This window comes from Hyphopichia burtonii, assembly GCF_001661395.1.
Source record: "Hyphopichia burtonii NRRL Y-1933 unplaced genomic scaffold HYPBUscaffold_3, whole genome shotgun sequence".
In the NCBI taxonomy this organism is placed as follows: Eukaryota; Fungi; Ascomycota; class Pichiomycetes; order Serinales; family Debaryomycetaceae; genus Hyphopichia; species Hyphopichia burtonii.
The window spans coordinates 670,365-692,365 of NW_017963730.1; the positions used below are offsets into that span (position 1 = coordinate 670,365).

General features: G+C 34.6%; 10 protein-coding genes and 1 non-coding gene across 11 annotated transcripts; 9 read left to right on the plus strand and 2 right to left on the minus strand.

The window, feature by feature from the left end:
• Positions 1–198: 198 nt before the first annotated feature.
• HYPBUDRAFT_148045 (uncharacterized protein) lies at positions 199–726 on the plus strand (the record flags this gene model as incomplete). The annotated part of the gene is made up of 1 exon (XM_020220097.1): positions 199–726. One exon carries the CDS (start codon positions 199–201, stop codon positions 724–726), a length of 528 nt encoding a protein of 175 aa, XP_020076802.1.
• A 1,649-nt stretch (positions 727–2,375) lies between these two features.
• Positions 2,376–3,467, plus strand: FCR1 (Fcr1p; the record flags this gene model as incomplete). Its single annotated transcript, XM_020220098.1, has 1 exon — positions 2,376–3,467. The coding sequence occupies one exon, from the start codon at positions 2,376–2,378 to the stop codon at positions 3,465–3,467; it is 1,092 nt and encodes a 363-aa protein (XP_020076803.1).
• A 324-nt stretch (positions 3,468–3,791) lies between these two features.
• HYPBUDRAFT_t95 lies at positions 3,792–3,864 on the minus strand. Its single transcript has one exon. It is a non-coding gene; the product is annotated as a tRNA-Trp (tRNA).
• Positions 3,865–6,485: 2,621 nt separating this feature from the next.
• On the plus strand, positions 6,486–8,220 carry HYPBUDRAFT_152546 (uncharacterized protein). The gene has a single exon (XM_020221078.1). The coding sequence runs from the start codon at positions 6,904–6,906 to the stop codon at positions 8,098–8,100; it is 1,197 nt and encodes a 398-aa protein (XP_020076804.1). The 5' UTR covers positions 6,486–6,903; the 3' UTR covers positions 8,101–8,220.
• Positions 8,221–8,778: 558 nt separating this feature from the next.
• Positions 8,779–10,458, plus strand: PEL1 (CDP-diacylglycerol--glycerol-3-phosphate 3-phosphatidyltransferase; the record flags this gene model as incomplete). Its single annotated transcript, XM_020218529.1, has 1 exon — positions 8,779–10,458. The coding sequence occupies one exon, from the start codon at positions 8,779–8,781 to the stop codon at positions 10,456–10,458; it is 1,680 nt and encodes a 559-aa protein (XP_020076805.1).
• Positions 10,459–10,572: 114 nt separating this feature from the next.
• Positions 10,573–11,361, minus strand: HYPBUDRAFT_107503 (uncharacterized protein; the record flags this gene model as incomplete). The annotated part of the gene is made up of 1 exon (XM_020218556.1): positions 10,573–11,361. One exon carries the CDS (start codon positions 11,359–11,361, stop codon positions 10,573–10,575), a length of 789 nt encoding a protein of 262 aa, XP_020076806.1.
• Positions 11,362–11,518: 157 nt separating this feature from the next.
• Positions 11,519–12,463, plus strand: HYPBUDRAFT_156490 (uncharacterized protein; the record flags this gene model as incomplete). Its single annotated transcript, XM_020222203.1, has 1 exon — positions 11,519–12,463. The coding sequence occupies one exon, from the start codon at positions 11,519–11,521 to the stop codon at positions 12,461–12,463; it is 945 nt and encodes a 314-aa protein (XP_020076807.1).
• A 275-nt stretch (positions 12,464–12,738) lies between these two features.
• GBP2 (single-stranded telomeric DNA-binding/mRNA-binding protein) lies at positions 12,739–14,902 on the plus strand. Its single transcript, XM_020221079.1, has 2 exons — positions 12,739–12,947; positions 13,232–14,902. The coding sequence occupies exons 1-2, from the start codon at positions 12,915–12,917 to the stop codon at positions 14,780–14,782; spliced, it is 1,584 nt and encodes a 527-aa protein (XP_020076808.1). The 5' UTR covers positions 12,739–12,914; the 3' UTR covers positions 14,783–14,902.
• Positions 14,903–15,092: 190 nt separating this feature from the next.
• HYPBUDRAFT_95433 (uncharacterized protein) lies at positions 15,093–15,482 on the plus strand (the record flags this gene model as incomplete). The annotated part of the gene is made up of 1 exon (XM_020223942.1): positions 15,093–15,482. A coding segment is annotated over one exon (390 nt), but the record flags the coding sequence as incomplete, so codon positions are not given.
• A 1,315-nt stretch (positions 15,483–16,797) lies between these two features.
• Positions 16,798–19,464, plus strand: HYPBUDRAFT_98939 (uncharacterized protein; the record flags this gene model as incomplete). The annotated part of the gene is made up of 2 exons (XM_020224023.1): positions 16,798–16,879; positions 17,024–19,464. Coding segments are annotated over 2 exons (2,523 nt in total), but the record flags the coding sequence as incomplete, so codon positions are not given.
• On the plus strand, positions 19,347–21,931 carry HYPBUDRAFT_152548 (uncharacterized protein). Its single transcript, XM_020221080.1, has one exon. The coding sequence runs from the start codon at positions 19,468–19,470 to the stop codon at positions 21,814–21,816; it is 2,349 nt and encodes a 782-aa protein (XP_020076811.1). The 5' UTR covers positions 19,347–19,467; the 3' UTR covers positions 21,817–21,931.
• Positions 21,932–22,001: the final 70 nt, after the last annotated feature.

The following is a 22,001-nucleotide window of genomic DNA, read 5'->3' on the forward strand; positions in this document are numbered from 1 at the left end:
GATAATTTTGCTAATGCAGTTAAAGCGACCGCTCAAGACCGTTTGGTTCTTCTTCGTAAAATCATCTCTGAAGAAAAAGGAGAAGTATTTGCAAATGCCGAATTGTTACTGAAGATTGAACAAAGTCTTACTCAACAGAGTAATCAATATCACAATATTCTGTCTGGTTATTATGATAATCATTTGGCTATTGTGAGAATGATTCCTGGAATATTTCGTGATAAGAAACCAGTGAATAAATCTGAATGGGAAACGATCAGAGGTGAAGTTAAAGAAAGACAACTCCAAATAGAGAATGATTTATTCGCTCATACCAAACAAGTCAGCAACCTGCTTGCCGAAGAGCTTTCCAAAGTTAATAAAGTTAATAAAGAAGAAGTTGCTGAAATCACCCAAAAATATGTCGATCAAGTTAGACAACAAATTAAGAAAGACGTGGAGATACACACTGGAATTGATAGTCAGTTTATTCATTATTTCGATGACAAGCTTGAAATCATAATGGCATACAATAATTCTATTGCTCATTTCACTGGACTTATTGATCAAAATCTTGAAACCATTAGGAATTTGCATGAGGCTTGTGACCAGCTCCATGAGCAGGCTAGCTCGTCGACCGCTTCTTGTTCTGATTACCCTAAGGAAATCCAAGAATCTCTTGAAAAGGTTATGTTTCACGATAAAAGCATTAGGATTGAGAATTTCAAAACTGTCTTCACAATTTAGAAATCAAATTATTTCTTCCTTGATATCTTCCCTTACAGGGGGGCTTGTCGTATGGTACTTTTAAATACCAATGTAGTATTGGCTATCTCGCACCCATCTGGCTAACCCGACGCACTTATGGAAGGTGATATACAAGAAGTGCTTACAATACCACCACCAAATTTCAATATGAAAACTTTTACGATTGAAGCTGAGCGATATAATTGACCCATACGATGATTAAAAATTCACACTATCGATAGAAATGTAGGATTAATTAGTAATACGGCGCGCACACTACTTTTTGAATATTTGCAACCAACCAGACGAGCAGGGCTATTTCGGTACTTCGAGTTGGAGGTGCTTTACTTCATGCAATGTTCCCAGTTAAAGCGAGAATTTTTTATGCAAATGTCATAGGGTTGTGCAAAACTAAACTACGTAATCCTGATCACATTACAAGAGGTTACGCCGGAAGAAATCCATACCAAAGGTTTCAAATCAATTGTTACGAATGGAAGAACTGGGAAAGCAACAAAAGAAGAAGAAACGTTGAAGTAAACAACTGGAAACTGGAGTAAACAACTGGAAACTGGAGTAAACAACGAAAAATTGTGAAATTGTCCCGGGCATACGACTATTCATTCTAGAAGTGGGATAATTGGAAACAAAAATAATCGAAAGCAAGCGTACTTGGCGAATTTGACATGGACTGGCTGCCAATCTACTTCAGGATACGGGCGGAATAGAAGTATGGAAGAAGTAGAACATGAAATGTCAAATTCCGTTGGTGTAGCCTTTCGTAGGAAGTTCCGCTGTAACTCTAGAAAAGACTCCAAGAACTCCAGGCCTAGAAAAGACACCAAGGTAACTCCAGAGACAATAAGGTAGAAAAAACACCAAGTCCGACTAGCGCAGTTTCACCTCAACAAGTGATAGTAAGTAGTAATGTAAGTACTAATGTAAATAGTAATAGTAACTTATAAAAGTGAAGTAATAGCAGTAAAGTGAGTAACAGAAGGTGGCAGCGAGGATCACGTGCGCGTTAGAGCCGACGGTCGGGCTTCGCTTACCTAATAAACCCGAAAGCCCGAGCAGCCCCTCCGTGCATTAACCGCAAACAGACCCTTAATCTGCAAAAAAAAAGAAAAGAACAGAGAAAAATGAGGTTCGGGTCAAAATTATCCCTCATTCGTAGCCGAACCTCACTTTTTGGCAGGTTGCAATTTCTTCTCCCATAGATTTATATCCGAGACCGTTTGCTGGTGGGAGAAACCTCCGGGTGATGCACCGGAAGTAACCTTTGGTTTGTTGTTTTGATGGGATTCTCTCTTGACTAGACCTGCAACAATTGACCTATTGATAAAATAACGCAACTGTTAAGACGTTATGTAGCTTCAATGATATCGACACCAAGGTCATCTCGTATGATTGAATATGGTGGTTGTAGTAGGATCTAGAACTCTGGCCAGTTTGGGGCCTTTTTGCACGTTAGTTTGCTTATTGCAAATACTACATTAAAATTAATTTGATTTATTTTAGTTTTTTTAGCTTTTTATTTTATTATTTTTTTTTTTTTGCTTTTCTTTTTCTTTACCTTTAAGGATATATATATATAAATGGATCAGGACATCCCCAACGTTTAAGTCAAGGCAACATATTTAGATATAATGAACTTCGAAGAACATCATCATCACCATACCAAGAAAAAGAGGGTTGGTAAAGCTTGTGATTCGTGTCGAATTAAAAAAACCAAATGTAATGGTAATAAACCATGCTCCCGTTGTATATCAGATAATAAGATCTGTGTCTTCACTGAAAAACGTAAGAATAAAGAAAAACCCCATCCACCAGGATACGTTGAGTTATTAGAAACCCGATTAAATTTATTAACCAAATCTTTGGAAAAATTAATTTGGTTACTGAAGGATAATTTGCCATTTATTAATGATATAGTATTACAATATCAACAACAAAATCAACAATTATATAACCAGAGTGATTCCGATAGTTCTATATCATCCCCCAATGATGAAACGAATCAAGAATCGATTCCAATTAATGAAGTTATTAGTTATTTGATAAATGAAGAAAATTTATTGAAAAATTTACCAGTTGAATGGGAAAATGGAGCTATCATTGCTAGTAAATTAAGTATGGATAATCAAAAGAATATAAATTATTCAACAAGACAATTCGCTAATCATAAACAAAACTTGGCCGAAGAAAGTTTAACTAGTCCACCAACATCAACCAATTCAATAAATAATGATTCATTATCAGATGATTTAGAAGTTAAAAAATCAAATAGTTTATTTTTAAATAATTTTGATTCAAATTCAAATTCTTCAATGACTTCATTAACAAATAAAGTTGAAAATTATGATTTAGATAGTCCAATAACTTTAACTCCTACAAATTCAAATACTTTGAAAAGAACTGCTTCTACATCTCATACTAAATTTAAAAATAACGGCCATATACATAAACCAATTTCTCATTCAAGGTCTCATCTGATTTCTCATGATTCTTCTTTATTTAAAGATTCAACTACAAATTTTTATCAACCTCCTTTATTAAAATCCCAATCTTTTGAATCGGATTTATTATTATCAAATGATTCAAATACCCTAATTAATGGTGATTCAATTTTTCAAGATGATGATTTATTACCTTCAAATGCTTTTAAATTAGAAATTGATCATTTAAATGACTCTTCTAATGTCGATAATTTAATTAATAACCCTTTCTTAAATCAATAATTCTGTTTTGTCTTGTTTCTTTCACGTTGCTAATGTTATTTATTTAATTCTTATTTCTATTAATATATATTCTTTCCAACCGCTCGGCTCTTCGTTGGGCCGATGTACTTGCCATTTACCTACTCCCTTAATTACTTGCTCTTAAGCTTTCTTTTACCCACTACTCAGGCCATTATCCAGCCCTTTATTCAGGCCCTTTTCTCATCGCAGTTATCATTGTCTCGATTAACCATGGAAAGCCGGAAGTAGCTCTCTTAAAAATGTCTCAGACATGGTTATGGGGTTAAGCAGTGAAAAAATTCGAAAAAAAAAAAATTGGTCACATGACACGGACAGGACTTGAACCTGCAACCTTTGGATTTGGAGTCCAAAGCTCTACCAATTGAGCCACCGCATCGGCAATTCCGAGGGTGGATGCGCCTCGGTTTGTCCGGCCAACGTATAAAAAAAAAAACCAGGAAAAGAGAAAAAAATTACCAGATCCGACTTTTGCAACCAGTCAAAAAAAAGCCAAAATGTAATTGAGTTTCTCCTGCCTCCTGCTCAGACTGCAAGGTCCCGGGCCCATTTTCGGTCGGAGGATTCAATCATTGGGTTTCTCTGGTCAAAACCAACCGGAATTCCACTCATGGTGCCTAAAATGTAAATCATTATTCCCCTATCCAAACAACCAGTCAAGCATCTCAATAGGTACCACCTATTGCTTTACAAAACACTGGTACTTAGAAGCAGCAATTAGACATTTATCGGTTGCAAATTGCCCTTGTTTTTGCTCCAAGTGTATATATTAACAAGTTTCTCAAAGCTTGGTTCGTAATCTTTGTTTCAGACAATTCATTTCCTTTTTGTCTTATAAGTCTCTCGCACTCGAGTTCTTGCTCCGGAGTACATAAAGATTTGTATACTCTTTACCATATTGCTTTCTATTCGTCTTTGACAGGCACTGGTGTGTCGTTGTTTTGGAAGGTATACATTATAATAGATGAAATATCAAAACCTCGCCATTTAAACTAGCGTATGAGTAAAATGGATTAAAAGGAACCGAAAATGAGTGATTTCTAGGAGACATGCTTCTGTACGGTTACGTATTCTGATATAATATGGCTAAACAATAAACAATGCGCTAAGTTGACTGCTAATAACTGCTCGTTATGCAGCAACTAAATTTTGATCTTAAATTATGTAGCAACTAAAATTTGCTCCCAATAAACAAAATCATAAAGCTATGATGAATTATTACAACTAAACATATTACAATGATTCTTATCACCGAATAAACTCTTGCTATCCCAACCAATGTATATTCGAATTTGAAATTACCTCCTCGTGTAGTGAATAGTTAAACAAACAATTTTTCACACCAAAAGTTCCCGAATTTTCTCTCCCCTTCAAAATATCGCCCGCTTTTTAAGTTCATCTCATTCCGTTTAACTCATACAACCTCATCCCTCCATCCGGCACGGCATGAATCTTTTCACCGGGTCTATACGACAACCTTTCCAAGCCCCTCAGTAATCTCTTACATTTCCCATTTCAGCCTAGGCTTTTCCTTGTTTACTCTTTATTCTTAAATCAAAGCTAGTTCTAATGTGTAAAAAAAAACGTCCATTACAATGATCGAACTCGACTGAGAATGGCTGCGAATATCCCTTTTCAAAAAATAATTATTCTTTACGACCAACTGATTCTTTTTCTAATTAAAATCATTAAGCCAACCTTTCTAAACCTATTTATCTTTGCAATAACCATTCCTGCTAGCAACATGTAAACACATGAGTAAGAACAGAGGTTCTGGTGGTAAATAAAACCAATATTCTATATATTTAAGGTCGATTTATGTGCTAGTTTCAGCCCATTGTTTTTAAGCCACTTAATTATCTTTCTCGGATGTTTCTTAATTCTATTGCAGAAATATTAAAAGGCCAAGGTCAGATAAATTTGAGAAAATTCATTGAAAGTCGCTTTCATAGTAACCTCTTTGCAGGTTTGTATTTATCTTCGAATTGTTAAGCAAATAGATGAACGTATAACAGTGGAAAACCTAGTCTTCCAATTCGCCGGTATTGTTTTGCTTCGCTTATATGAGCTGACACCTTTACTCTTATGAAGATACGAATTTATTCTGGGAATAATTAAGTTCGGCAGCTAGTATACACAAGTTCAATGAGTTGCCTCTTCACAAGTGAAGAGCTTTAAATCTGCAAAAAAAGAGAGTCTACAGCACGATGGTTTCCATTATGGTCTCCCACTAACGTACTCAGCATCGCTCTCAGCAGCTTAATAATTATTGATCGGACGGGTAATCATGCTTTATGCTGGATATGGCCGTAGACATCTGTTGCAAATTTGAGATTTTTATGCAAACGTTTATTTCAAACAAAACAAAACTTGACTTTTTCTGGAGAACTTGATAAAAGCTTGAAAAAGACAAAATACGGCTCATTTTGGGTGTAAATCAGGATTCTCCTATCATCAATGCTCTTGTTTTTCGTTTCGCACAAGTCTTAATTTGCTATAACAGAGAAGTTTTAAATAGGGTACAATTTTATAACTTCTCTAATTTCTTAATTCAACCAGAGTCCTTTTAGGTTTGATCTAAACCATGAGCTCATGTCCAACGCTATATATTTCTTTCTCGATCTTGGAAGTAGTTAAATATTTATCAATTATTGTGAAATTTAAGTTCAAAAAAAGAAAAATAATATTTCTGAGCTCATTAAGTTCATTAAATCAGTTAAGTAAGCCATCACTTCTCTTACCATAAGCAGAAGTTAAGAAGATACTGAACTTTCAGTAAGGAAGTAGGTTAAGCTTCTGCAAATAATTGTCAAATAAAGATAGTTTTTGTATTTTTTTGCAAAAATCCAACAAAGTTAGTACATAATCTACGAACAACTCCCCAAGAATCCATAACATCATTTGTTTCTACACTTTTCTTCTAATTGATCAAACAGACATTACAAAAGTTAAAGAAATCGAAAGATTTATCTTGATACAAAAATCACTTTTTTTTGCATCCACAAACATAATGACTTCGAATCAACTCTCTTTGTCAGCAATGATTCACCCCGTCGGTCTCTTGAAGAAGCTTCTGAACAAAGTCAGCCAGTATATTAATAAACTAGTCCTTAATAAGTGGATTTGTTCAGCGAAAGAAGTTGATCCTGTAATCAAACAAACGAAAAATGGATATATCAGATCTGACTTCTACCCTAAACGAAACCACTCCATAACCACGCTATCAAACGACAACAGCACCCGAGCCTCTTCGACACCCGAATCCTTTCCTAAAGTCATCTTCTAGTATAGAGGCATATATAAGTGTATATAAATATAAGAATGAATTGATGCAAAATCCCATCACGTGCGTAGGCTTTTAACCAAAAAAAAAAAAAATGAAAAGTCTTACGAAGACTGAAAAATCTTCTTCATTAACATGAATAAAGTATTGAATAGAGGTCTAGCCACGAGTGGAAGACTATTAGCGAAGGCGGTGAAACAGGAGACCGCTAAGCCAATTTTGGGACGCCCCAGTAACAATTTAAGTCTGGGAGTAGTTGGATTAGCCAATGTCGGTAAAAGTACTTTTTTCCAAAGTATCACCAAGACCAATTTAGGTATAGCAGCCAACTACCCATTTGCTACAATTGATCCTAGCAAATCCTTAGTTACTGCCGAGTCTCCGGAATTGGAGAAACTAGCCGAATTATACGGGCTGAAGAAAAAGATACCTAGCAGTTTAACAATCTATGATATTGCAGGCTTAACTAGAAACGCTGCAAGTGGAGCCGGGTTAGGAAATAAGTTTTTAGCCGATATCAGAATGGTTGATGGGATATTCCATGTTGTGAGAGGATTTAAAAATGACGACATTGTTCATATAGAGGAAGGTGAAATTGACCCGGTGAGAGATTTAGTGATTGTTAACGACGAATTGATATTAAAAGATATCGAATTCGTAGAGTCTGCTCTTGAAAAAAGCGGCAAACACTCTTATAAACCAGGCTTCAGCGATGACGTTTCTCAAGTATTGAATAAAGTTCAGGATTTTTTATACGAAGGTAAGAAAATCAGTGTTGGAGACTGGTCTTCCAACGAGGTTGAAATTATTAACAAGTACAACTTTATCACTGCGAAGCCAACCGTCTACTTATTGAATGTCAGTGAGGCAGACTTTCTCAACCAAACCAACGAGTTCCATCTGTCTGTCCAAGAATGGATTGACCAAAATTGTCCTCAAGACCATTTACTAATGTTTCTGGCCCAATACGAGTCTAAAATCATTGAAGAAAACTTGGCCCTGGATAAAAGTGCCAACAACCTCATCATCAACACCATGAGAAAAGCCCTCAGACTCATCTCCTTCTACACCTGTGGCCCAAAAGAAGCCCATCAATGGACAGTGAGAGAAAACAGTCTTGCTCCCGATGCTGCTCAAGTCATTCACAATGACTTAAAAGATACCTTCATCAGTGCCCAAGCCTACAAGTACCAAGACTTGGTCCACGAACAGGCTCCGTTGAATGAAGCCTCACTCAAAAGTAAAGGGAAGCTCTACCGATACGGTAAAAACCAATCCATTGAAGATGGTGATGTCTTGGTTATCAAAGCTGCTGCTGCCAAAAAAAGATAAGGCCCATGCCTCTCTTTTAACCTTCACACGATCGCTAACCTGTATAATACTTTACTACTTTTGCCTTCCAGATACCCTCTTGTATATATTGCTATTTCATTTCAAGCATTATCTCTCTTATAATATTAAAAGGTTGTTCGAATCAACAATTTAAATATTTTGTTTGTTGTAATTGTAATTGTTTTTTTTTGTTTTGTTTATTTGGTTGGGTCTTCTTCTGGCAGTTTTTGCTTTGTCTCGATTTTTTTTTTCCGCTTTCTTCCAAGTTGAGTATTTAGGCATTTCGAACGTCATCATCAAGTTTCCTCCTTCTCCCCTCCTTTAGCAGTTGATTAATTTGACATTTGTATTTCTAGAAAATCCAGTTATACGAGGTTAGTGTATTGAAATAAGCTATTTTAGTTAGTATCTTCCTATTCACCTATCTGTTTGTTGAGTATTGTTGGGTTATTGTTAAGTCTTTCCTTTTTGTCGAAGTCTTATCTTGATAAGTTGATTCAGTATATTGATTTGATACGGTTTTATCTTTGATAAGCTTGTATTTCCTTCCATAGTCAGGTTTTGTCGTAAGTTTCTAACGTGTTTGTCGTTATTTTTTTACTGCTTTTGCTAGTTTACATGATTCAGTTGACGGTCAATCGAATTTATCCGTCTAGCTCAGTGTATTTCCCTAAGAAGATGTTACTGAGTGTTTATAATTATATATTCACTCGACTGCAATCATTAGAAGCTCCCAAGAATCAAATTAGGTCTTATTCAACTAATAATCCAAATCTTAATAAGGATGTAACTAATGGATTTCATCCACGTTTACAAACGATTTTCCAACAATTGGATTCAATTGCTCCAAGATTTGTATTGAATAAAGGTGATATAACAATTTTGAATAGTCCAAGTGATTTTTATAATACTTTAAAATCAAAGATTTTAAAAGCAAATCATCGTATCTTTTTAAGTTCTTTATATATTGGTAAAGCTCAACATGAACTAGTTCAATGTTTAGATGACGCTTTAACAGAAAAACAAGATTTAAAAGTTTATATATTAACCGATGCTTTAAGAGGCACAAGGGAAGCTCCCAATAATCCGTGTCTGGCAAGTTTATTAGTTCCCTTGGTGGAAAAATTCGGTAAACATCGTATTGATATTAGAATGTACCATACTCCTCATTTAAGTGGTTTCAAGAAAAATTGGACTCCTAAGAGAGTTAATGAATCGTGGGGGTTACAACATATGAAACTTTACGGTTTTGATGATGAAATTTTATTAACCGGGGCTAATTTATCAGAAGATTATTTCACTGATCGTCAAGATCGTTATTACATTTTCCGTAGTGAAAAATTAACTGATTATTATTTCAAAATTCATGAAGCTATTTCCTTATTATCTTATCAATTATTAACTTCAACAAAATCAAAATCAGGTTTCAGATTATCTTGGCCAACTTCAAATAAATCTTGTGAACCTGATATTAACTTACAAAGATTTATAAGTGATTCCTCTTTTCTTTTAGAACCTTTAGTTAAACAACATGAATTATCTCGTTTTGAACTGTTTGATGATACAAATGAATTTGATACCATTGTTTATCCAGTTTCTCAATTTACTCCTTTAATGTTACCAGAAAATGATTTATCAACAGAAAAACCTTCAATTCTTCGATTATTATCTTATTTGGATTCTCCTAAAATTAAATGGTGGTTCACCGCTGGTTATTTTAATATGTTACCTCAAATCCAAGAAAAATTAGTTAATGGTCATGCTGAAGGTACGGTGATTACTGCTAGTGCTCAAGCAAATTCTTTTTATAAATCTCCTGGTGTTTCTTATTATATTCCTGAAGCTTATCTTTTAATTGCTAAAAAATTCTTAGAAGATATTAAATTAAAAGGTAAGGAAAATTTAATTAAATTATACGAATGGAAAAATGGTATCGTTAATACTATTGGTGGTTGGTCTTATCATGCTAAAGGTTTATGGATTACTGTTCCTGAAGAAGAAGAACCTTCAATAACTGTTATTGGTTCTTCAAATTATACCAAACGTGCTTATTCTTTAGATTTAGAAAGTAATGCAGTTATAATCACTAAAGATGATTTTTTGAAAAAACAAATGAAATCAGAAATTAACAACTTAATGAAATATGCTCATCCTTTACAATTATCCGATTTTGAACCAAAATTAAAATTAAATCCTGCAATAACTCAAACCACAGCTAGTTTAATCGAAAATAATGGTAATTCAAATGAAACCAGAGATGATCAACCTCAAGTTAATGAAACTTTAGAAATTGATGAAAATAGAAGAATTAGTTATATTGTGCATGTTGCCGTAAAACTTTTTGGTGGTAAATTATAAAATTTTCGTGTTTTTCTTTTTGTTTTCTTTACTTTTAAAACTACTTATCTTCAATTCTGAAATGTTATCATTGATATTCTTGTCATTATTAGATTATATTACTTATGTATTTAACTAAACCACTTCTCCTTCTGGTTGATTTTGTAATAAAGTAGGCCGATTGAACTTATATATTTCTTCTTGATAAATGAAAGTAAAACTCATGATCAAATTTATCAATATACTTCCCCAAGTATCGATATTCACCGGCTCATTAAACCAATGTATTTTAGAATCCACACCGAACATAATAACCACTTTGACAATCAATTGAAAAACTATCAGCATCCCATAAAACCTAGAAAAATACTTGTAAGTCCCTGCTACAGAACTGTCGAACCAATTCATGAAAACCTGTGGTACTAGCTTTATCCAACCACAAATATTACCGAAAAACCAAATGAAATCAACACAATCCAATACTTTAAAAGAAAACCTTTCATTATTAATAACGCACCAGGTAATCCACCCTTCGATAACAAGTCCACTCACTACAAATACCTTGGGAATCGTGCTAATACCCTGATTAATATTCCTAGTTTTTTTATACTTGGGAAGATATAATTGAATCAACCCTTCGCTGATTACACCAAATAGTATTACTTCGGCAAGAACGACGAGCAATCCTGGTACCTCAAACTCCCCATAAGGATATCGTCTTCCAATTTGCTCTTTGACCTTGTTATTGCAAGAATACAACAAATTTGTTATATTACGACAAGCTAGCTGCAACCATGTTAAAAATACAAAATTATACGACAACCCATATATCGATCTTCGGTGCTTGTTATGACGGGGTATCCTAGCGTATAACTGTATCTGAAATAAAACAGCGATCAAATTCACTATTAGTACAACCCCCATAACAGAGTATAAAGAATAGTTGTAGTTGGTATTAAATGAAGGGACATACAGTCGTGTAAAGTGTCGCCTTTTTTTTTTTCGTTCTTTAAAACCATGGAGTGAGCCAATACATCACCATCATCGATACATCACTAAAGTTAGGAGAATCAAGTAAAATATGCTGTCTTCGAATATCGACGGGTACTGGGACATTGTGGTGACATCGTTCCAGGACATCTGCAATTCCAATGAATCCTTGACGTTTGATAATCTTTATGGGAAATTACTTCAGGATCCAAGCAACAAGATAGATAACAAAAGTGCCGACGAGTTGATACAGACGAAAGAGGAGATCCAAGACCACAAGTCGAATATAGAAACAGCGAAAAGGCTTGTTGGGACATCTCAGCAGAACTTGCAAACGTTGATATCGCTAATTGAAAAACGAAACGCTTCAGGATCAAAAGAAGTCTCTAGTAAATCGGCATTACAAGACGAGGAAGAAGAGGAGGAAGAGGATGAAAGACCGCTAGGCCGCAATGAAAGTGCAAGACGGGGTCTGGGTAAAAAGGGAGTCACTGCATCAACCACTAGATCATCATCCAAATCATCTGGTATGATTGGTAATGGTGCCAGTGGGAAACAAGGAGGTAAACTCAATAATAAATTGAAAAATACTAAGAAACTGGGAAGATCTTATTACACTTCCAAGTTTAATCCTCTGGAACCGATTCTCGTTGGATCAGAAGTGGCTTATAAGTTGAAAAACCGCCATTTTGAAGAATGGATTCAGTGTGAGGTCATGAGAGTTATTGGTGATGGTATCAAGTTTGAAATCAGAGATCCCGAACCAGATGAAAATAATAACCCTGGTCAAACTTTCAAAGCTAACTATAAAGAGATCTTATTAATACCAAAAATTGATGAAGTGCCTGACTTAGCAAGCTATTCTTACGGTACCAAAGTTCTCGCTCGTTATCCTGAAACTACTACATTCTACCCTGCAATTGTCGTTGGTGAACGTAAAGACCGTTCTGTTAGATTAAAATTCGACGGTGAAGAAGAAGTAAACAAAGAGACCGAAGTCGAAAGACGCTTGGTTCTACCATTCCCCGAGAAGTAATTCCTTTCTTGCCTTTTGTATATTAGTCAAGTATCTGTATATCTGTATAATAAAAGTTGTATATCTGTATAATAAAAGTTGTATATCTGTATAATAAAAGTTGTATATCTGTATAATAAAAGTTGTATATCTGTATAATAAAAGCAGTATTCATATTGAGATAGTGCACCGACCAATACGTATTCAACGAAAAAAAATCAAAAAAAAAAAAAAAAATAGCGCCGAATAATTCATCATCACCTTTTGAATACTTCTAGTAAACCTATTTGGAAGTTATTGAATCATTTATCGTTGGGATAGATAAAGACCTGTTTTTTAGTGATATCTTGATTTGTTTACGTGCCAAAAGATACTCTTGTTATCTTCATATTTGCTAATTTTTTCTTTGTTACTAACTTTTTTTTTTTTTCATATTTCCATTCTTTACTGAAAAACAGAACTATTCTACATTATGGATGATTTAGATATAGATGATTACTCAAGAGTATGTTAAATCCGGATTTTTGCAGTGGAGTAAAAGGAATTGAATCAGGAAAAATGTGAAGATTCCCTTTTATCGTTGACATCTAGCTTTTTGATTTACACTGGAAGGGTGGTGATGGTTTCTGATGCTTCGGTGACAGGATTACTTGAATCCCAACGGTTGTGAGGAAGTTGAGATGGTGCTTAAAGGGGTTTCTCGAATAATTCTTGCTTCTTCTTTTATTCCTCAAGCTTTTTTTTTTTTTTTAACAAAAAGTTCAGCTTTGGCTAATACAATTTCAATAGGACCGTTCCCGTTCTCCAGTGAGAGATAGATCTCGTTCACCTTCGGGATCAGCCCCTGCACAAAGGGATACCAATTCTGCATATTCCAGAAGAGACTATGGTTATTCTTCATCTAGAGGAAGATATGGTAATAGTCGTGAATCTTCTTATGATAGAAGAGGAACCAGCGGATATTCCAGAAAACATACTTCATCGCGAGGCGGAAGGGGTGACTATGGCTCAAGAAGAGGTGGATACGGAGGATCAGCTCCTAGTCGTTACAATAGCTCTTATTCAGAAGAATATCGTAGTAAAACAGAAAGAAATTATGATAACTCTATATTCATAGGAAATATTCCATTCACTTGTACATCAAAAGATGTTGAAGCCATATTCAAAGGAGATTTCAAAATAGTGAGGGCTGACATTGTTACTAATAGAGGGCAATCCCGTGGTATGGCAACTGTGGAATTTAGTAATAAGGACGATGTACGTGAAGCAATTGATAAATATGATCACTATGAATACGAAGGACGAGAAATATTTGTGAGACAAGATTATCCGCCACCAAATGAAAAAAAGAAGGACTATGTTTCATCATCATCATCATCATCATCATCATATACTCCAAATAACTCCAGAGATAGAAGAACAACAGGAGCACCACAATCTGGTGGTAGAGAAAGATCACAACAGCAACAACAACAATCCATACCAAAACCAGGAACCGAAATATTTGTTGGTAATTTACCATTTTCCATAAACTGGCAAGCTTTGAAAGATTTAATGCGTCGAGCCGGAGAAGTTGTTAGAGCTGACGTTAGAACTGACAACTGGGGTAAATCCCGTGGATTTGGTACAGTTGTATTTTCTACTGAAGAAGCTGCTGACAAGGCAGTCAAAGAATTTCAAGGATTCGAAATTGAAGGTAGAAAACTTGATACTCGTCCAGGTCGTACTTATGCAAATGCTGTTTCTAATAATAGAGATCGAGATCATTATGGTGGATCAGATTCAAACGGGTCTAAATTTTCTAGTTCCCGTGCTAGCTCTAAACCCGTAAGTAAAAATACTCCATTCACCGAAGGTGTTACTGGTGACGGTGAAATTTCAGCTACCATTTTTGCTTCTAATTTACCATTTGTTACTAGTGTTGATGATTTATATGATTTATTTGAAACAATCGGTAGAGTAACAAAGGCAGAAATTCAGTATACTCCAGCCGGTAAACCTTCTGGTAATGCCGTTGTTGAATTTGAATTAGAAGAATTGGCCGATTTAGCAATCAAAAATTTAGATAATTATAATTATGGTGGCAGAGATATTAAGATCGCTTATGCAAAAAAACCCACTACTAATAATGAACAATCGAATGACGCTGAAGATATCGAGATCGATGGTGAACCCTCAACCATCCAAGACGATTCTGCCAACTCAAAAGAAGAAACTGAGCCAGTAGATCCTACTCCCTCTGAAAATATCCCTACTGACGATATCCCTACTGAAGCTATTGCTACTGAAGATGCTGCTCAAGACGTCGCTCAAGACGTCGCTGACGATATCGCTGAATAGATATACCGGCCCTCCAGTACAATTCAGACCTTTACTCTTTCTTTTTTTTTCATTCTCTAAGTTTAATAAATAAAAGTTCATACTAATTTTTCCTCCTCTTTTTTTTTTTTTAGAAAAAAGGAACACAGCGCTAAAACAAAAAAAAAAGTAACTGACAAGTTAATACTTTACACAATCTGGTTTGAAACTAACAACTAGCTTGAACTTGTTTTAATTGATCATGTCAGCCAGAGTAGAGGCCCAAGTGACAGCACTGACCTCCTACGGAGAATCCGAAAATACCTACGAGTACTATTATTCATCGGCTAAAAAAATCAAGTCACATCATGTGGTAATTCTATTAATAATAGTTGGATTGGTGTTGCTATTCCACTTTAGACATAAGATTGCAGCCGCCCATGATAGGTACCGTACCAGAACAAGATTGAGATATAGCAGGTTAAGTGGAAGAGAAAGTAATGGGTTTGAAGATGATTTGGAAGAAGGATTATCAAGTAATAATTTTGACATTCAATCAAACATTGCTAGTAACGATACTAGAAAAGGATTGCTGGAAGAAGCCAAGCAAGAGATAAGAGTAATCATGAATGATCAAGGACTCTCCTTTGATGAAGCTAGATTATCTTATTTACAACAGAAGCTTGATAAGAATGGCATTGACAAGAATGGGATGCCTTTGGACCCTAAAACTGTTACCTTCAGTTAAACCAGTACACCAGTACACCAGTACACCCAATACAGGAAAACATTCTTAAAAGAAATCGGTTTTAACTTAAGTTAACCATTTCGGTTGGTGTTGGCTTGTTCTTCAAAATGACGTTATTATTTGATTCGTTTGATTCAACCCAGTATGTTCTATGATCTTACAATTATTATACTTATTTGCAAATCTACTACCTTGAAATCAAATTACTACTGTACGATTTTTTTTTACAGTCTTTAAATTGTAGATTGTATGTTATACCCCCTCCCTTCAATTTACTAACTGGCTCTTTAAATGGTGCACCCTAACATGTCAAGAGTTTGCAACGTACTTATAGTTATTAGCCATTTGAAATGGCTAATTTATTTTGTTTGTTGGAGTGCGTTTTATTTATTTATTTTTGTTTACCTTTTAGATGCATTTAGCCTCGATCAGCTTCGAGGATTCCAAGTATCTTAATGATTTGAGGAAAGATACTTTTGTTTTTAATTTAGGGACTTGATTGACCTTCTATTACCCTTTCGTTCATTATTACGTGAATGGGTACAATAACTCAGTCATTGAATGCTTCTTAAAACTAAAATCAAAACATAAATAAACCACACAAAACTCGCTGTCTGGATTTTGTTTATTATTCCTAGCATTATTTCAATATTCGTCAACACGATAAAGCATTGGTACATCAAATAATTTTTTTCAGTTTTTCCATCAAGGTCTCTTTATTGAAGTCCATCCTTCGCTTGACAACAATTCTTTTGTGACTGCATTCTACTTTACATATCAGTTATAATTTTTTTTTGTTGTTTCGTTCTGTTTTCTATTTTTCAAGATTCATCTTGTTAAGACTTTCATCTATTTATCACTGTTAATTGCTACTTCATTTTAAAACAGTCTTTTGTTTTATTCTTGTGGTATTTAAGTCGCTTTCGTCTAGGAGAAGGTTTTCCACAGTCGTTTTCTTCGTATACTTGGTGTTTTGGTTATCAACACTCGATTAACTTTTAACAGCCGGTCACCTCTCCTACCAACTATCGTCACTCGTTTTCAATTTCCAAGACCGTTGACTTGAATAATCAAAATCCACTCCCAGTGTTCACCATTCGAAACCATCATCTTTTAACAGTAATTATTTACACAAGTTTTTTCGTTCGTTTTCCATTTCCCAGCCTTTTCTTGTTTTTGTTTCCAACTGTTTCCATTGGTTTCACCTTTTCTTCTAACATAGTCACTCGTTCACTTAATATCTTTCACTTCTACATTTCCCGGTCTCATCTTTGAATTCTAGTCGATTAAATATCGTATTTCTTCAACCATGAGTATTTATCAAAGATACGCTTCAGGGGCTCACGATAGAGCTTTCTTCAATAATTCTAAAGCCTCTCATAGAATAATAAGTGATATACCTGCGGATTCAGCAAATGAATCAGCTACAGCTTCAGCTAATAATTATTCTCCATCTACCCATATAGCATATCCAAAGAACAGAATCAACAGTCATAATCATTCCTATACAGTTGATGATATCGATCCAATCGAAGGCATAGATAATCTGACCAAACCACATGCCGATGATAACAATAGTGATTATAATTCTAAAGATGATAAAGATAACGATGATGAACAAGAATCTGTTGGCTTTATTCAACTTAATCCTTTATCCGGACAATTTGATCCCCATAATGAGAGCATTTTTTCAATCTCTTCCAATTCAATAACAGAATGGTTATCTATTTTTCCTAATGCTGCATATTTCACCGGCTATGATGAAAGTCTTTTTGAACATATAGTAATTATTGTGTATGAAAATCTAAAAAGCGGAAAAATTAGTACATTATCAATAACAAAATTTGGAGTGGTGTCCTACGATAATTTAATTTTAGATTCAAGATCAAGGTTTTGGCCAAGTTGTGAAAATCTCTTGCCTGAACATCAAAAATCAAACGTTAGAAGGGCTCTAGCAATAACTAATTTGAAAAATTATAATAGATTATCAAACCATCCTGGTCAATTCGTTGTTAATAAACATTGGGACGAAACGACTGCCGGTTCAATTGCTAATAACATGAATTTATTGGTTGATAAAAAACCAGATGAATTAGGTGTCAAACTATTACAACTCGGTTTATTGCAACAACATACCATTCAATCAACTATACTTGATGTCATTTATGATAATTCTTCCTCCACAGCTAGTTCTAAAATTGTAGAGGAAAACAATAAACTTGTATTTTTATTGGGGGCTCAACTTGACCAATTATTTGATCCGTTACTTGAATATTCTCCAGAACATATGGATATTGTTTACATTCCTCCTTCCTCTGATGAGTTTGAACGTCCACAGTTCGAATCCAATACTTTAATTGATTCAATAGTGGGTGAAATAATCAATGTCCAAACAAATTATACCATGGGTCTTGTTAACTTATTACAAAATTTTATCATACCTTTGAGAGTTTTCGTACTTGCATCAACTCCTGGCTCAGGAATTACCAAGGTAAATCAAGTTTTTCCTCCAACTATAGATGAAATTACAAGAATTAACTGTATTCTACATGAAAATTTGGAAAAAACTTCAAAATTGGGTTACGTCGAAGTTTTTAAAGTTTTGGGAATGACTTTACCTTATTTTTATAAAGCCTTTATTAGACATGAAGCTAATTTGAAAAATTTTCAAAATCGATTGAATAAATTTGCTAAAAAAAATAGTAGAAGAATTTTTGAAAATAATGATATAAATAAAGGTGGATTTTCAATGAGTGAAATCGAATCAATTGTTTCCGGATCACTCTTAGAATTACCACGCTTGAAACTAATTTTAAGGAGATTATATGATACTGTTGCCATAGAGAAATCTAAATTGACGAATTTCGATGGTTCAATTGATGAAGATCCTGAAATGACGATAATTGAAAGTTATTATAAATCTGCAATTGAAACAATTGATGCATTTGGTTATGTTGAAGTCGATGAAGAATCAAAAGGTAATCATAACCGTATCTTTACTCCAACTGGGAAACTCCTTACAGAATTAGCATCCAATTGGCCTGCTGAATTACAATACGGCTGGTTGTCTCGTAAAGTTGTTGGTATATTTGAATTAGCCAATGTCAAAGAAGAAGTAGACGAATTTCATAATATTGATATTATGATTATCTTTTCAGATCATATTTTGTTCTTGAATATTGTTGATCACGATTATTATAACAATGTGAAATCAAGCAATAAGCCCTTCAAAAAATTATCACTTGCTGATGTTCTCATGCACTCTCTTGTTAATGAAAAGCCTTTGCCTTCCTTATCACAATTTCCATCAATGAAAGTTAAGTTTTGGTGTGGTATCAATGATGTTATTGCTAGCACTTACAAAAGCTATTCACCTAGAACTTCATCAGAAGAAGAATATATAAGATTCATGAACGTATCTAAAATTGGCTTTAGATCTACTAATTTGAACAATCGTACTTATACACAATATTATCAGGTTTTGAAACAAGATAATACAAATCCAGATAGTAATAAAATCATTGAATTAATTAACAAATCTAAAGTTTTACATAAAACTCAACCATTTCATTTATTCAAGTCCTATGATGCCAATTTACATATTTACTCGACTGCTCATGACAAGTCCACTTATGAAGAGGAAAAAAGCAAGTCACCGTTTGCTTTATTCCTTAATGAAACAATAAAGGATCCAGCTAAGTACTTTGAAGAAAATCCTCAAATTTACTTAGTCTTATGTGCTTCATTTATCAACGATTTTAAAATTGAAATTGTTGGGTTCAATAAAACTAATAATTTCACCATTCATGAGATTATCTTCTCGGAAGATCTTCTCAAATGCTTGAAAGAGATTTTAGCTAAAAACTATTTCTTTTTATTTACTTCTTACAATGCCATTACTGAAATCCTAACACAAGGTTATAAGAGTGACTTGTCGTATTATTCTAATATTTTTTCGAAGACCAACCAACAAAAACAGATGCAACAAAATAATGTTAAACAACTCGAAGAGCCAAGTAAAAAGAAAATTAAATCTTTACTTCCAGGAAACTCCGACGACTTAGTGCCGGAAGAACATTCAGTTAAAGAGACAAATACAAAACTGTCTCTCAAGCGTAAGAATACCAATAGAACGAGTCTTGAACCAACGAAAGCTCAAAAACCAAATGAAAAGAACGGGGCGTCTGCATTACCGAATAGAAGAAAATCGTTCATTATGAAGATCTTTGATTGTCTTAGAAAGCATGATTATAGTGACACTCAACATAAAGAGAAAGCTGAAACTCAACCATCGAAATTAAAAATATCTGAACCGAAATCGGTCGTCAGTGACTCCAAGGTTTTGAAAGAGTCTAACATGATTGATTTACCCAAGAAACAAAATATACTGAACAAAAGGCCTGTTTCTGATATTCCTCGTAATATCAGTAACACTCCTATTCCAAAAGGGGAGAAGAAAAGGTTTTCTCATATTTATATGCCTATTCCTGACTTGGAGAGATCAAATACTATCACTAGTAGTATTGACCAAATTGTCAAAGGATCGGATCAGAATGCCGCCTCTGGACCTTTGCGAGTGGAAGATAACTTTAAATTTCCAAACTCAAGTCAAAATAAAGTTCCCATTGATACGAAGTCTCAATTGAGTAATCAAGTAATTACCGAGGAGCCTATGAATAACAGCAGCCTGAGTATTTTCAATTCTTCCAATGTTAATAGAAAATTTCCATTACCATTCTCGAACAACTCAGATGATCCACTTGGACGCCAACCATCTATTTCAAAAACAACTCCGAAGCAATCGGTTGAAGCATTTCAGTCATTTGCTAATGATGGAACAAGATCAAGTAGTGTTTACAGCTCTGTTCATTCATCAAGAAAAGTTTCTCAGGAACAGCCCTACCCAGATGTTATAAGCCAACCACCCCCATTGCAAGTTGAGCAAAAATCACAATCAATGCTTTTGGATACTCAACAGCCTCAAACTTTCAGAGCAAACCAAGCTAATTCTTCTTATCCACAGCATCAGTTTCAGCATAGAAATATACCCACAAAGAAGGCATCATTAATTGACCACAGCAAACCAAGTCATACCCCAAATCAATGGTCTACTTCTGATAACAGTCAGAAAACCAGAGTTCCTTCAAATGATTCCCAAAAAAGAAAATCCATGACAGAAGAGAATGTTTTGGTTTTGGATACCATTCCATACAAGACAAGAACAAATATGTCGAGAGGATATGACAATATTGACGCTGAAGATTTTTATAGAGATGGTGAAACAAACTGGGTTACCATCTCTAGAGAAAATTCTTCTCTATTAGAAAATGAGGTAAGGGCATTAAAAGAAGTGACTCGTTTAGACTCATTTGAAGTTATAAATGTCAAAGAAGTACCAATTCCAAAACAAGCAACCTCTACCCCTATGACAGGTGGACTGGGTGCTTTGCCTTTCATTGATGATAATGACACTGCTTCGATTTATTACTCACCCTCTCAAGAACCTTCCCCGGAAAAATTTGATAATAGAAATATACTCAGTGACAGCATAACCTCACCATTTGGCTACAAGACTAATCAAGGAAAAGAGGAATCTGTCACTTCATTAACTTCCTCTCAATATATCCGCGAATTTGGAAATCAACTCGAATCTACGTTTTCTAAATATGGTAATTTAGGTAGCCCTTCTTTTGAGGTTGGTTTTGACCATGCATCTATGTCTGACAATGAAACTATCAAGATTGATTCCGAACCTACTTCGGAGTCTTCAGAAGAAAGCGATCCTGAAGTCAGTCCAATCATTATCAAGGGAGATTTTGATAGCCAATCTTACGATGCTCAATCGAAACTCGAGAACGAAGATCCTAGTATCAAACTGATAAGGGAGACTCGACCTACAAAGCCAGAATTAGCTCTCAATTTGTCTAGCTCCGAGGAAGAATATTTCTCGAGTGAAGACATTGCAAGAACTATAACTTTAATCCATAATAACTCTGCAAGCTTAATTAATAGCAGAGCCGAAACTACATCTGGTGCAAGCAAATCTACATCACCCAACACTTTTAATTCTTCTTCCAGTGACGCTACTATTATTAATGATTATATACAAGAAGCTACTAAGCAACCTTTACAAGAAAAATATGGGGCCAAGCTACTTCCTACAAATCAAAGATCATTTGACAACAGACGTAATCTGTATGAAGATAAGAAAATGGAGGCCCCTGGTTTTGCAATTCGTTATGATTCAGTTGCTTATCTTTCCGATATAATCAATGGAACTGTTAATTTTAACCTTAACGATGAAGAAGACAAGCCCAACTTCAACTGATTTTTCTTCCTCTTTTATTTTTTTGTTTTATTAAACCATTTCATCATACTTTTTCATGTATTATTTTACGCCGATGTTACTTTATCCAAATTTCGAGTATTTGAGAAAATGGCCGAATAAAATAAACACGGTTCATTTCATTCAATTTGACTTTATTTCATCATTTTCTATTCTTTACTATATTT